General features: G+C 56.2%; 1 protein-coding gene and 1 long non-coding RNA gene across 3 annotated transcripts; one reads left to right on the forward strand and one right to left on the reverse strand.

The window, feature by feature from the left end:
- Window positions 1-1,664: 1,664 nt before the first annotated feature.
- On the reverse strand, window positions 1,665-9,161 carry LHX1 (LIM homeobox 1). 2 transcript variants are annotated; one of them, XR_013184883.1, is made up of 6 exons: window positions 8,003-9,161; window positions 6,531-6,757; window positions 5,922-6,199; window positions 5,102-5,267; window positions 3,834-4,753; window positions 1,665-2,387 (listed from the first exon to the last, which is right to left on the reverse strand). XR_013184883.1 is itself a non-coding variant. In XM_054647026.2 (5 exons), exons 1-5 carry the CDS (start codon window positions 8,170-8,172, stop codon window positions 4,374-4,376), a joined length of 1,221 nt encoding a protein of 406 aa, XP_054503001.1. In that variant the 5' UTR covers window positions 8,173-9,161; the 3' UTR covers window positions 1,665-4,373. The 2 variants fall into 2 exon arrangements, 1 of the variants encoding a protein (XP_054503001.1); XM_054647026.2 differs by having other exon boundaries at window positions 1,665-4,753.
- Window positions 9,162-9,364: 203 nt separating this feature from the next.
- Window positions 9,365-12,481, forward strand: LOC143695552 (uncharacterized). The gene is made up of 2 exons (XR_013184891.1): window positions 9,365-9,510; window positions 10,760-12,481. It is a non-coding gene; the product is annotated as an uncharacterized LOC143695552 (long non-coding RNA).
- The last annotated feature ends 958 nt before the right edge of the window (window positions 12,482-13,439 follow it).

The following is a 13,439-nucleotide window of genomic DNA, read 5'->3' on the forward strand; positions in this document are numbered from 1 at the left end:
ACAAAGAAAGGATCTCCCAAAACCTGCTCCAGCATCACAATTCCTTGTTCCCAGCTCACCAGCATAGGAGGATTTGCATCAATTGTTTAAACTTAGTAGATGTGAATTTATCTATTAGGGGTAGGAACAGAAAGGGGGATTGCAAATGCTTCAGTTTCATATTGTAAAAACATGCAAAACTTAAAGACAACACAGATATTCAAGATACAAATCCAGACTACAGCAAAAGGAACCACTCCTGAAAGGATACTGCAATATCTGCCACTTGCCAGGATGGCAAAAGTATGTCAATCACCACTGATAGTTTAAAATGATATTTATTTATCAATTTGTATCCTGTACCCAATGCTCAGCACCTGGGTACAGACATCAAAATATTACAAATAATTTATCTACAAATCGTCATTTAAGTCCATCCTTACTCCTGGGATACAGATCTTCCCAAATCTCTTTCCATGCCCAAGCAAACAGATCCCAGCAGCGCCCGGGGAGGGAGGGAGGGGGCAGAGAGGAGCCTCGGTGGGGACACTGTGGACATTTGGGCCAAAAGCAGAGCTTTGGCTGCTGGAAACTCGCAGCATTTGACAGACTTTGGTGACCCTGCAAGGTCCCCTCGCAGAGAGCAGCCCCACATGGGCAGTACTCACAGCAGGTGCCTGGGGCCTTCTCCTGGGGCTGGAGCAGCTCTCACAGGGGCTGTGCACGGATCTTCAGCTGGGCCCAGCATCCCTGGCCATGCCCAGGCAGGGCAGGGGCAGTGCCAGCTCTGCCCTTGGCTGGGACACAGCCCCGAGGGCACCTCAGGCAGCAGAGAGACCAAAAGAGAGCAGTTACTGCCCAAAGGGCTCCTGGGGAGGCCTTGCACGGACACAGAGCCGGGCTCTGCACGGCAGAGACAGTGCAGGACCCTGGGATGGCCCCAGGCCCTTCTCCCATCCATCCATCCATCCCTCCATCCATCCATCCATCCATCCATCCATCCATCCATCCATCCCTCCATCCCTCCATCCATCCCTCCACCCACCCAGGGAACGCCGCTGGAGTCAATGGAAATGCTCTTGTAAACAAGGACTTACAAGAGCCCAACGTGACAATGCCTTCAAAAGGAGTTTGACTGTGCAATTGTTGCTGGATTAGGGGCTTCAGACGCACCGAGCTCGCTCTGAGGAGAGCAGAATTCCAATCTCCACGGGCTGGGGCTCGGCCTCGGCCATGGGAACGGCTCCTGGGCTCCCCCAAACCCAGCACAGCCCCGAGGAAGCGATGGGAGCATCACAAAACGACAAATCCTCCTTTTTACAGCCTAAACTGACCTAAACCAAGCCTAACACCGGCCCTAAACCGAGCCTTGTCACTGCCCGAATGAACACAGAATAAACTGTACAAGGACCGAGGGAGAGAGAAAGAAAGAAAGGGAAGAACCCCTCAGAATTTCCTGCAGCACAAACCTATTTGGTGAAGTCCTCATTTAAAATCATTGATTCAACAGTAAAGCAGCAGCCCAGCCCAGCAGCACAAACAGCAATATTTATCTTTCCCAGATAAGTAGAAGTTTGGAATAAATAAATCACCCATTCCTCTGCTTATATAAATGCAAACCAGAGCAACAAAACATGGCAATAGCACAAAAGACAAACAAATGAGTTAGACACGGAGTCCAGGAGTTTAAGAAGTCTCCCCTGTATTTAATAAAGCATGAATTATTTTTTAGAAACACTAACAGATCCCTTGCAGATAGTTTTTTATCTTTATATTGTTATTATATAAGACATTTTGTGTTTAAAGTGAACTATTGCTTCATCTAGGTGGCCCCTCTGCTGGGCATAGAAATTAGGTATTGAACAAAATCAAAAATCACCATTGAAAATTACAAACTATACAACTCAAAAGCATTTGGAGTTGGTTCTTTTCCCACCCCCAGTCCGAAGAGAGAAATGATGGAATCACTGGGAATGGGGAAGTCTGGGGTTTACCATAAAATTCTGTGTCTGCATCAAAGGAAGCGAAGGCAGCCCAAGCCCCGGCGCGTGCAGAGGAAGGAGGAGATGCAATCCCAGCTCGTCCCTTTCCATTAACCCAGCAGGTGGAACATTCAAACCAGAGGCTCTGCAGAACCCAACCTGACTCTTTGTCCCCAGCACAGCTCCAGCTCCTCTCGGAATCAGCGGGAATTTTGCTTTTGAAGAACTGAATATTCACGGTCCTGCCACGGTTGATAATTAAAACGTGAAATTTGGCATTTTGCAAGGCTCCAGGATTTTTTTGTTTCATTTTTTCTCCAAGAGAATGAGGCTGCATCGAGGGCAAAGCAAAATATTCTCCCCCAGTGCCCTTCAGAGAACTTCAGAACGAGCAAACGCCGCCAAAGCATTGACTCTGCCTCAGCTCTAAGAAAAAAGGATTCAAATTACTGTCAGGACATTGAGGCTATGCTGTGTCCAAACTGCCCAATTAGGAGAAAAAACCCAAAATTACCTTCAGAGAATTAACTAAAAGCAGATCAATTGCAAACCGTATCTTTGCAAGCGTTTTACATTTTCAACACATTTTTGTTTATGCATAAAATCAGCATTTCGAACGTTCTCTCTTAGCACAGAGCACGAATAACTGAAGATATTGAATAATTGGATTCTTTCTGAATTTTAAAATTTAAAATGCCGTGGAACACGGTATTTGGACTCCAACAACTGAGCCTGGAGATGGAAAGAAAGGCTGGAGCTGCCTCTGGCCGCTGCCTGCATCGATACCAGGGCCAAAGAGCTGCCCAGGATTAGCAGCAGAGTGGAGCATTCCTTCTCAGGGCTATTTTACTCAGGAGAATCAATTTCCAAAAATTGCTTAAAACATCAAATGAAACACAAGTTATCTAAACATCAGATTTTCTAATTTTATTAAAAACGCACAAATTTTATCCAACATGTTTTCTTTCATACAGTGAATGGTCTAATATGCACTGGAGGTCACACAAGCTTAGGTTCATTAGAACAATAAAAGACATATGAGAAATTTAATATATAAAGAAAAAAGTAGCAGCTGTTGACTGCATATTTGACCATAAAATTTAAATATTTTGGACTTTTATTTTAAAGACACAAAAATAAAACCTGTGTGGGTCTATATAAGTCATATTAACAATTCCATGAATGTTCAACAGGACTAAAAATTAGCAAAGATGTTTGTTTGTCTTTTTTTTTTTTCTTTTTAACCTTGTAACACTTTTTAAACGCCTTCTCGGGTTGCTGGTGCAAAGCACCTTACAGTATTTGTGCTATATATTTACTTTATTTGGCAACTGTCTGGGTTTTGTGGGTTTCTTTTTTCTTTGCCTTCTGTAAACAACACCTTTTACAAACTAGCACAGTGAACCACAAGCCCTGCAATCTGTTAGAACATCTACAGAAAAGAAAATGAACTATTTTGGTTGGCTGCTCAAAATCTTTTGCTTTTGAACAAGAGGTTTTTCTAAAACAGGATTTATTAGTAAAACATTGAGCTCCTGAATTTAACATTAGACGTAAACAGTTGACTGTTTTTAGTTCAATAGAGTCTTTTTGTTTAGCTTTTCTCTCTTTGTGAAGGTAGAATACTTTTTGTTTGTTTGTTTGTTTTTTCAAGTCATTTTCGTTAGAGGTCTGGGTGGTGACCTTTGCTATGATGAGGAGGTTTTGTACGTGTAGCTTTGTGAAGGTAGAAGAGTTGGTGCTGAGGGCTTAACATTTAGTATTTGCTATTTTTGAAAAAAAACCAAACAAAAACCAAACAAAAACCAAACAAAAACAACCGAAACAAAACAGAAAAGAAAACAAGAAAGGAAAAAGGAAAAGTTGTCCCACCTGATCGTCAGCAGGCTGAAATGGCTGAAGCTAAAAAGAGTTTCTTGTTGTCGAACTTTCTGAGAGACAAAAATGAACAAACAGATTCATAATGCCAGAACCATCCTTAACCAGGAACGCTATAGAGAGTTCTTGAAGCTTTTTTTTCCCCTTTTCTTTGACCTCTCCTTCATTCAATTATTTTTTAATTTTTTTTTTTTTTTTTTTAACGAGAAGTTTCTAAGGATTGTGGCTCTTAGGATGACATCCAACAGGGTAATCAAACTTAGCCATCCTACGGAATGGCAGCACTTTTACTGTACAGCTTCCCCAGTTTCTTTGTCAATGGTACAAAAAAGTCCCCTTGCTTGTTTGATACAACCATAACATGGAGATTGTCCTGGTCTAGAGCAAAGCTTGCCTTGGAGCGATTGGATTCAGTTCGTTCCCAAGGTAAAATTGTCTTAGGGCGGGAGAGATGTTATATGAATTCATTTCTGTACACCATAACAATAAGCAGACTAGATGATCATCACTTACTTAGACCCAGTTTGTTTAAAGCTACCACACAGCCGCTTCGTTCATCTCTGGAGGGTGGGACAAGTGATTGCCGTAGTTAGCACCACCGTTGACGGATATCGACGAAAATGGGGGGCTGGGGCCAAAAACTTCTGCGGACATGGAGTGCAAGGACCCGGGCAGGTTGGGTTCGGGGCTGGGCGAGTCTCCCGGGGGGTGCGACATGATGTCAGTGAAGCGCTGAGCCTCACTCGAGGGGTGATGTCCGGGCAGGGGGTGGTCCATGGCCCCCAGCGGGGTCCCTGACGGCCCCGAGGAGGGCACGAACGGGAGATCCACGGGGGTCTGCGCTTGAGACGAGGGCGGTCCTTGCGGGAAGAAATCGTAATTGCTTCCAGGGCCGTAATACTCGCTCTGATAATCTGGCGGACAAAGAGAGAGAGAGGGACGGTAACAGGCGGGCAGGTACCCGAGCGGGGCCGGCGCGGCCGGGGGGCTCGGGGTGTCACCCACGAACCCGAGGGGAAACGAGTGACCGGGCTGGCCGGGCTCCCCCTTCCCGCCGAGCAGCGGGGCCACCGGCACAAAGCGGCGCTCCCGAAAGCACCGGGGGAACAGCGGGAGAGCGCCGGCATCGCGCCGGCAGCGCGGCCGCGGCCGCCCCGGCTGCGGGGAGTCCCGCGATGGGCGGCGGGAACCGGGCGGAGCGGCCCCGGGGCTGCGGCCAGAGGCCGGCACGGAGAGAGGCAGCGCGGGGCAGCGGTACCCACCTCCGTAGAAGGAGAAGGGCCCGTTGGGGATGAGCTCGCCGGGCTCCAGCCGGTCCACGAGCGGCCGCATCCTGCGCGGGCTGCGGAAGAACGCGTGTCGCCGGGCGCCCAGCGCGCTCAGCTGCTTCATCCGCCGCTCCTTGGAGCGCCGGTTCTGGAACCACACCTGGCGGGGCGGCGGGAGAGGCGCCGGTCACGGGAGCCGCGGGTGCCGCTCCCGGGAGCCCGAGAGGGATCGCGCTCTCCCTTCCCCTCCATCCCCATCTCCATCCCCATCCCGGGGCTGCGCTTTTCCCTTTCCCGGTCTGTGCCCGGTGCGCACCGAGCCGCGCTCCAAGCGCGGCCGAACCCACGCGTGACGGCGGCCCCGCTCCCCACCGACTGCAGGTCAAGAATGATTGAGTTAATTCTTATTACCCTGACAAGATTACTGCTAATTACCCTCACACTGAGCCTCTCCAACCTAACCTCGTCTTTAATGGTCCTTTAACCCCCCATTACCCCAGCGCTGCGGGTTTATAAACCTTTTAATAATTCCAGCGCGTTGTCATTCTTATTTACCCATTAACCCCTCACATTTCTGGTTATTAATTTCGATACTGTTTGCAGCTTCTTTAGGATTTCTGCGGGTAAACCCGCGGCTCCGTCCCCGCCGACCGGGACCGGGAAGCCCCGGGAAGCACCGGGACGCCTCGGTAATAACGATTTCAAAGGCCGGCGGGGCTTCCCCGGGCCCCGCAGCGCGGAGGGTGCCGGGCACCGGCCCCTGCTCGCCCCCGCATCCCTCGGAGCCGTGCCCGGTGCCCGGAGGCGGCGGTACCTGGATGACCCGCATGTTGAGGCCGGTCTCCTGTGCCAGCTGCTCCCTGATGTGCCGGGTGGGTTTTGGGGTGGCCGCGAAGGCGGCTTTCAGAGTCTCTAGCTGTTTGGCTTTGATGGTGGTGCGGGGTCCCCGCCGCTTGGCCCCCAGGTTCTGGTCGTCGTTTTCGTTGCTCCCCGTCTCCTTGTCGGACACGTTGGCGCTTTCCGAGTCCTTGGCGTCGTCCTGGGAGGGGTCTTGAGAGTCGGGGGACAGGCTGGGGTCACTGCCGGTGGTGGCTGGGGAGAACAAACCCGGGTCACGCTCAGCCGGGGGGAAACACCGACCGCGAGGGACGGGCCGCGGTAGGACCGGGGGAGAGAGAAAAGGAGGGAAACGAAAAAGGGGAGAAGAAGAAAAATAAAAGGGAGACAAGAAGGAGACGAAAAGAAAGGGAGAGTGAAGGGAGAAGAGAGAGGAGGAAGACAAGGGATAAGAGAGGAAGGAGGAAGGGCAGAAAGGAGAAGACAGAAGAAAGAAGAGAAGGAAGAAGGAGAGGAGCGTCTCATCCCAAGGAGCAGCCGGTGCTGAGCGCATCCCCGCCTTCATCGCCCCCGCCGCGCTCCTCACCTGAATGCAGGCTGTTTTCTTTGGCAGTATTGCTGTTATTTAGGTAATCTTCTTTGCAGACAAACTTGTTCTCGTCTATGATGTAGAGCTCCTCGCCGGTGGAGAGTTGCTTGTTACACATCATACACGTAAAACAGTTCAAGTGGAACACTTTGCTCCGCGCCCTGCGGACCAGGTCGCTGGGGGAGATGCCCTGGGCACAGCCCGCGCACTTGGTCCCGAAACACCTGCGGGGAGAGGCCGGGCCGCGGTCAGCAGCGCCCGGCAACGGGGCCCCGACCGCGGCCTCCACACACCCTGCTGGGCCACGGAAAACGGCATCGAACCAAACAAATACGGCATCCCCGCAGAGCGCTCTCTCTCCCCGATATCGCCGCTTTTCAAAATAAAAATCAAACCCGGCCTGGGCAGCGCTCGGCATCGCCGAACGCCGGGGCTGCGCTGCCCGGGTGTCCCCGCGCCCCCACACCCGCACGAAGAACGCTCTGACAATCGGCCCGCAGGAATCCCCCTCGTTCTGTCCGTCCGTACCGGCCTCGGTGGGGCTGCGGCCGGAGCGGAGAGCCGGGGGACGGCGGGGCCGGACCCGCACCGCGGCCGGAGGCCTCCCGTGCCCCGCGGGGCTCTGGGAAGCGGGACCGGAGCAGTGCCGGGCCCGTTCCCGGGGAGAAGCGATGGAGCTCGGAGCAGAGCCCGTCCCCGTGCCCAGGGAGAAGCGGCGGCGGCGCTCGGGGCCGCGTTCCGCCGGGCCAGTCCGGGCGTTGTGCCGGTGTACGGCGGGGGCTCCGCGGCCTCCCCGGCCCTTGCCCTTATCGCCGGTGTGCGGCGGCGGGGCCCGGCGGGCAGCGGTACCGGCGGCCGCTCCGAGCCGGGATTGATGCCGGCGCCGCAGCGGGCCGGGACGCGCGGGGAGAGCGGCGGCGAGCGAGCGTCGGTCACCGCTTCCCTCTCCATCCATCCATCCATCCATCCATCCATCCATCCATCCATCCATCCATCCATCCATCCATCCATCCAGCGGCAGAGGCTCGCTGCCCTCGGGCCGGCCTGGCTCCGGTGCACGGGATGCTCCCGCACCGCGCCTTCCCCGCCGGGCGGCACCGGGAACAGCGCCGGGCTCACGGCCCGGTCACCCCCGCTCCGCCGCACCGGGCCCGGGACGGTGCCCGCGCTCTCCCGCCCGGGCCCGGCCCGCAGCGCCGGTCGATAGTTGGGAGGGAACTTTGGGCAACTCGAGCTCGGCCGGGGGACGCGGAGAGCGGCGACATCAACGGGCCCGACCCCCGCCCGTCCCCTGCCCCGAGATCACCGGGAGAAGCAGCCGCGGTTTGAGATGCTCGCGTGTCATGGGGAGGGAAGAGGCGCTTATGGGTCCCGCTGACAACGGGGGAAACGACAAAAATAAAGGGAAAAAATGGAGGCGAAAAACGAACGGAGAGGAGCGGCGGGGGCAGGCGGAGGCCGGTACTCACCGAAAGAAGTCGTTTTTGCAGTAAAGCTTGCCTTCTCGCGAAAAGCATTTCTCTGTCAAATTGCATTTACATTCACAGCACTGAACACACTTCACATGCCAAGCCCTGTCCAGTACATTCAACAAAAACCGGTCCAAGATCGGCCTTTTGCAGCCTGCACAGTGAACCATTGTCTTTGGTTAGTTCTGAGGGGGGCAGCGGTTTCCCAGGTATCAAGGAAAAAAAATAAATAAAAACAATTCTTTTTTTTTTTTTTTTTTTTTTTTTTTAGAAAGACGACAACACCGGCGAAGGTTTGGTTTTGTTTTGTTTTCTTTCTTTCTTTCTTTTTCTTGTTTTTGTGTACGTATCTTTTAAAAGCCTTGGAGAAGTGAAGAAGGATAAAAAGAAAGGGAGGAAGAAGAAAAATCTTCGTTCGAGTGTCCTAGAAGGGGTACACAGGAGAACCCCCCACTGCCCAGCGCTTCGACACAGCCGCAGGATCCCGGCCGCTACCAACCACACGGATAATAATAATAATAATAATAATAGTAATAATAATAGTAACAATAAAACAATTACGGCTATAAAATCGGCGCTCAGAAAAATAAAAATTAAAAAAATTAAAAATAAAACCGCCAAAAAGCGAGCGTGATGAGTTTTTCTAAGGTCTGAGGTAGAGCAGTCAGGAGTCAAAGTGCTTTTCCCAATGAGAAATCAAAGGAGGAAAAATATAATAACAACAACAACAACAATAATAATAATAATAAATAACGAGCCGGGACATGGAGAGGCGGTGGCGGTCACACGGGCTGTGGCTGCTGCCGCGGCGACATCGCCCTGCGCGTCCTGACGCGGGGATGGGGACACGCGGGGACGGGGACACGCTCCGCCGCTCCTCGCTCCGCCGCTCGCTCTCCTTCTCTCTCTCTCTCTCTCTCTCTCTTTTCTCGTTCTCTCTCCCTCGACGTCTCGGCGGCACCGTCGCGCCCGGCTCTGTCTGTCCGTCCGTCCGTCCGTCCGTCCGTCCGTCCTACCTACCCGCGCGCATCGCTACCCGCGGCGGCCGCCCGTGTCCCCGGCGTGGCATGGCCCGGCGGTGGCGGAGCGCAGGGCCCGGGGCGGGCGGGCCGGGCCGGGCGGAGGGCGCGGGGCAGAGGGGCGGCCCCGCCGTCCGGCCGCGCAGGGGCTCTGCATGGTCCCGGCGCCGCCGCCGCCGCAGCCTTATGGACCGCGCGCCCACGTCACCGCCCGCCGCGGCCAATCCGCGCCGCCAACGCCGCCCCCCCGCGCCCGCCGCGCCGCCGCCGGACGGGGCGTCCGCGCCCCTTTATAGAGCCGCCGGGGCGCCACCGCCGCCTCCGCCCGCCGGCCCGCCGAGCGACCGACCGACCGACCGACACACGGACCGACGCACTGACAGACGCACCGACAGACACACCGACCGACGCACCGACAGACGCACCGACAGACGCACCGACCCATCGCCCCGCCGACGGCCGGCCCGGCCCCCCGAGCGCGATGCTGCGGTAGGTGTGAGGGGGCACGGACGCGGGCACGGTGCGCACGAGGAGCCGCGGCCGCTCGGTGGGGTCTGGCACCCCCGCGGGGTCACGGAGCCGTTAGAGAGCCCCGGTGCCGCCGCCGGCCGGAGGAGCGCCTCGCTGGCACCGGCGACAAACGAGATCCCGTGGGTTCCCCGAGGGCGCGGGGTGTCCGCGGGGCGCGGAGTCCAGCAGGACCCCGGGGCGGGCCGCTTTTCCCGGGCGGAGCGGTGCGGCGGGGCCGGGACCGCGGCCCGGGACGCTCCGGCGGGGCAGCCCCGGTGGGGAGGGGGCGGCGGGCCCGGGGCCGCCCGACCGCCGAGGGCACAGCGGAGGCGCCGCTAACTTCACCGTGGTTCCGTTACCGGCGCTCGTCCGGGGCCGAGCAGCACCGGCCACCGCCGTGTACCTTTATTTTTTCTCTTTTTTTTGGTAAATAAACATTAATTCGCTTTTACCTTCCAGGGGCCGGTCGGTACCGGGGCGGTGCGGACGAGGTTTCTCTTTCCTTCGCGCTTTGCTGCCCGTCGGGAGCCACTGCTCCGGGGAGGCGTCACCGCCTGGCCCCGGCCCCTCCCGGCCCCGGAGCCCGCCCCTCTCCCCGTCCCAGCGGGCTGAGCCCGGGCATGGAAGGGACCGAGCGCGCCCGGGGGTGCTCGCACCACCGAGAGCCGCGGCCGGGCGCGGGGATGGCGGAGGCTCGCCCCGGAGCCCGCAGCATCCCCCGCCTGGACCCACCGCCCTCGCTCTCTTTCACGTCCGTTTTCCTCGTCCTTGAGAGGGGGAAAAAAATTTAAAAAAAAAAAAAAAGCGGGAAGGCATAAATTGGAAGACAGAAAGAAAAAGGAAGGCAGCAAACGCGCTCCGCGCGGGGCGCAGGATGCAGAACGTGCCCGGGCCGGGAGAGGCGGTGCCGGGGCTGTCCTGGGCCGAGCCATGGCCTCGGAGCTCCCGCGGGTGTTGAAAAGCCCCGGGCTGGGTCCCGCTGTCACCCTCGGCCCCGTCGGGGCGCGCACCGGGGCTCCCCGCGCAGCTGCCGGGGCCGCCCCGCCCGGTGCCCGCACATGGGCGCTTCTCATGCCCGGGAAGCGACAGCTGCGGGTGCCGTCAGGGGAGCGCTGCCGCGGCCCCGGTGCCATGTGTCGCTGGGGATGAATGAGGGGAAGGCGGTGAGCATCTCGCGTCCATCAAGCACCAGTTTTTCACAGCGATTTTTTTTTTTCTCCTTTCCCAGGCGTTAGCGAAAGCATCTGGTTCTCCCCCCGCTGCCGGGGGGCTCAGGCCGTGCCCAGCCCCTCCCCGCGGGCTCCGGGGTCCCCTCGCTCCGCTGCGCTTCCCTGGGGAGGGCTCTGTCCGCCCGAACCCCCCGAGCCCCGCTCGGGACAGGAGGGGACCGCGGGGTGTCCCCTCCGCCTCACCCCCGGCGGGGATCCCGACCCCGAGCAGGCGCTTGAGAGGCCGAACCGCCCGCGCTTGTCTCCAGCAGATCCGAAAATCAACCCCGGCACCCGCGGGCTGCCCCGGCTCCTGCAACCCCGGCACGCCCGGAGCCCGAGGGGGGAACCCCCGTGTGCCGCCCCCTCGCAGGGCCGGCTGCAGGGCACGGGGCAGTTTTTGGTTTTTTGCAATTCGCCCAGGCCCCTTCCCGGGTCGGTGCCCCAGCCCGAGCCCCGCGGGGAGCGGCCGGGATGTTCCAGAGCAACCCCGGCCGGCTCCGGTGCTGGAAAGGAGGGACATTAAGAGAGTAAAAAAGAAAAGAAAGAAAGGAAAGGGAGAAATCGGCAGATGTTTTAAAAAGGGATTTTTTTTTTTCTTTTGAGGATGGAAATTACAAGAGGAAAAAAAAAATTAGAATTAAAAAAAATAGAGAGTGTAAGTAAAATAGTGACTAGTGAAAGAGACCCAAATAAAGAGAGAGATAAAAAAAAAGAGTAAAAAAACGCCAAACAAACCAGCCAAACAAATCCAAACTCAAATTCATTTAAAATCTAATACCGAAGAAAAAAAAACCAAGTCCCTTTCAGGCGAGTTTAAATTTGCATTTTATGGGTGTCGTTCCCATCTTTTTAGTTAACCATCACCCTGTTTACCACCCCCTTTCGCCACCGCTGCGCTCAGTAATGGGATTTCTCTCTCCTTTACGGGTGCCGGTGCTGCACAAGCCCCGAGCATCCCCGCATCCCCAGCCGGGCAAAAACTTCCCTCCCACGCACCGGCAGGCGCTTTCACCACCATCCATCCCCGACAGCGCTGAGTTTTCCCTCTTTCCCCATTCATTTTAAATTTGATTTTCTTTTTTCCCTCCTTTGGAACCTTTCTCCCGCACCGCGCGCGGGTCGGGGCCGGGGCCCGGCGGGGTCCCCGACGGGGCGGGGGCGGCCCCGAGCTCCCGTTCCGACCCCTCCGCGCCCGGGGCAGCTCGGGACGGGGGCGGGGGCCTCTCCCGGTGTGGGGGTCCCACTTCCCCCCCGTCCCCAGCACCTTCCCCCGCAGAAAGAGCGCCTCCGCCTGATTAAATATATATGCGGTTAATGCTCTGGCCAAATATTGGAGTTAAGATGTAATTAAGCCTTCAGAACATCCCAGCACCATAAACCCCACGGCTGGACGGGATCCATCCCCAGGTTTGTTTTAAAAGAGCTTGGAAAAAAAAAAAAAAAGAAGAGGAAAAAGATCTTTAAATTATGTATTAGAAGGTCCCAGTTTATCCTGCCACACTCGGGTCGATGCTGAGGGTAAACACCACCACACTGTCGCCCCCCGGCTCCGCTCGCCTTTCCCTTTCCTTTTATTTTTTTTTCTATTTATTTTCCTTTTCCTTATTTATTTTCCTGCCCCCCAGCCCCGTGATTAGCCCTCCCGGGTTTCTGCCCACGTCGCTAAATGTTGTCGCTTACACTCCGAGCTCATGCATTGTTTATGGGAAAATACAGTTAATAAATAATTACAAATCCGAGGAGCGCGGCTCTGCCTCTGACTGACGGGAAAGTGGCCGGGAAGGGCCCGGGGTGGCCGGGAAGGGCCCGGGGGTGTCCCCGAGCCCGGCCGGGAGCGGGGCCGGGGCCGAGCGCGGCTGCGGGACAGCAGAGCGGGATCCTGCACTCGGTGAAGGGCGGATAAAAGGCGAATAAAAGAGAAAAGAAAGAAAAGTGGAGAGGTAGAGGGGGCGAGGGGGGGCTATAAAAAAAGAGGGTGAAGCGAACCCCCGGAGGATGCACCGCTCCCGGCTCATCCATCTTCATTGTCTCCGTGTGTGCAAAAGCAACTCCGGTCTAAGGAAAAGCCACTATCAAAGCCATGGCTTTATTTTATATCCTATAGATCAGGAGGGAGGCAAAGCTTTATTTTCGCCCAGAGACAGATATTTTATTTCTCTCTTACGGTTTTATGTGTGAGAGATGTCAAAAAGGTAAAATAGATTGCTAATGCATAGGCAAAACGAAGCTGTTTTGGCATGCTCTGTGTCAGGAGGGCTCCCGGGGAGCGCGGGCTGGGGATTTAGGGCTGATGGGGGACTCGGGGGGATTCTGCTAAAACATCTCTCTCCATAAATCCGGCCGCATGGTCAGCGCGAGCGGCAGCAGGAGTTTTAAAGGGGAAGAGTTGGAGCGCGGCGGAGCGGGGCGGGATCCCGGCCCGGTTCGGTTCGGTTCGGTGCCGCCGGGATCCCGGGGGTGCAGCCGCTCTCCCATCACCGCTGCCGGCGGCACAAAGCGCTCCCGGCTCATCCCGCCCCGCAAGCTCCTCGCCTGATTTCATTGCAATATTTCATTCTCTGTTTTTCCCCCCAAAAAACTACAAGCACCCATCCCCCGACCATCGCTCCAGCTCCCGGAGCTGCGGCTGCTCGGCCTCTGCCTCCCCGACCCCGCAGCGGATCTACACGGACCTTTTCCAAAGTTAAAATATATCTC

This window comes from Agelaius phoeniceus, chromosome 20 (assembly GCF_051311805.1).
Source record: "Agelaius phoeniceus isolate bAgePho1 chromosome 20, bAgePho1.hap1, whole genome shotgun sequence".
NCBI lineage: Eukaryota > Metazoa > Chordata > Aves > Passeriformes > Icteridae > Agelaius > Agelaius phoeniceus.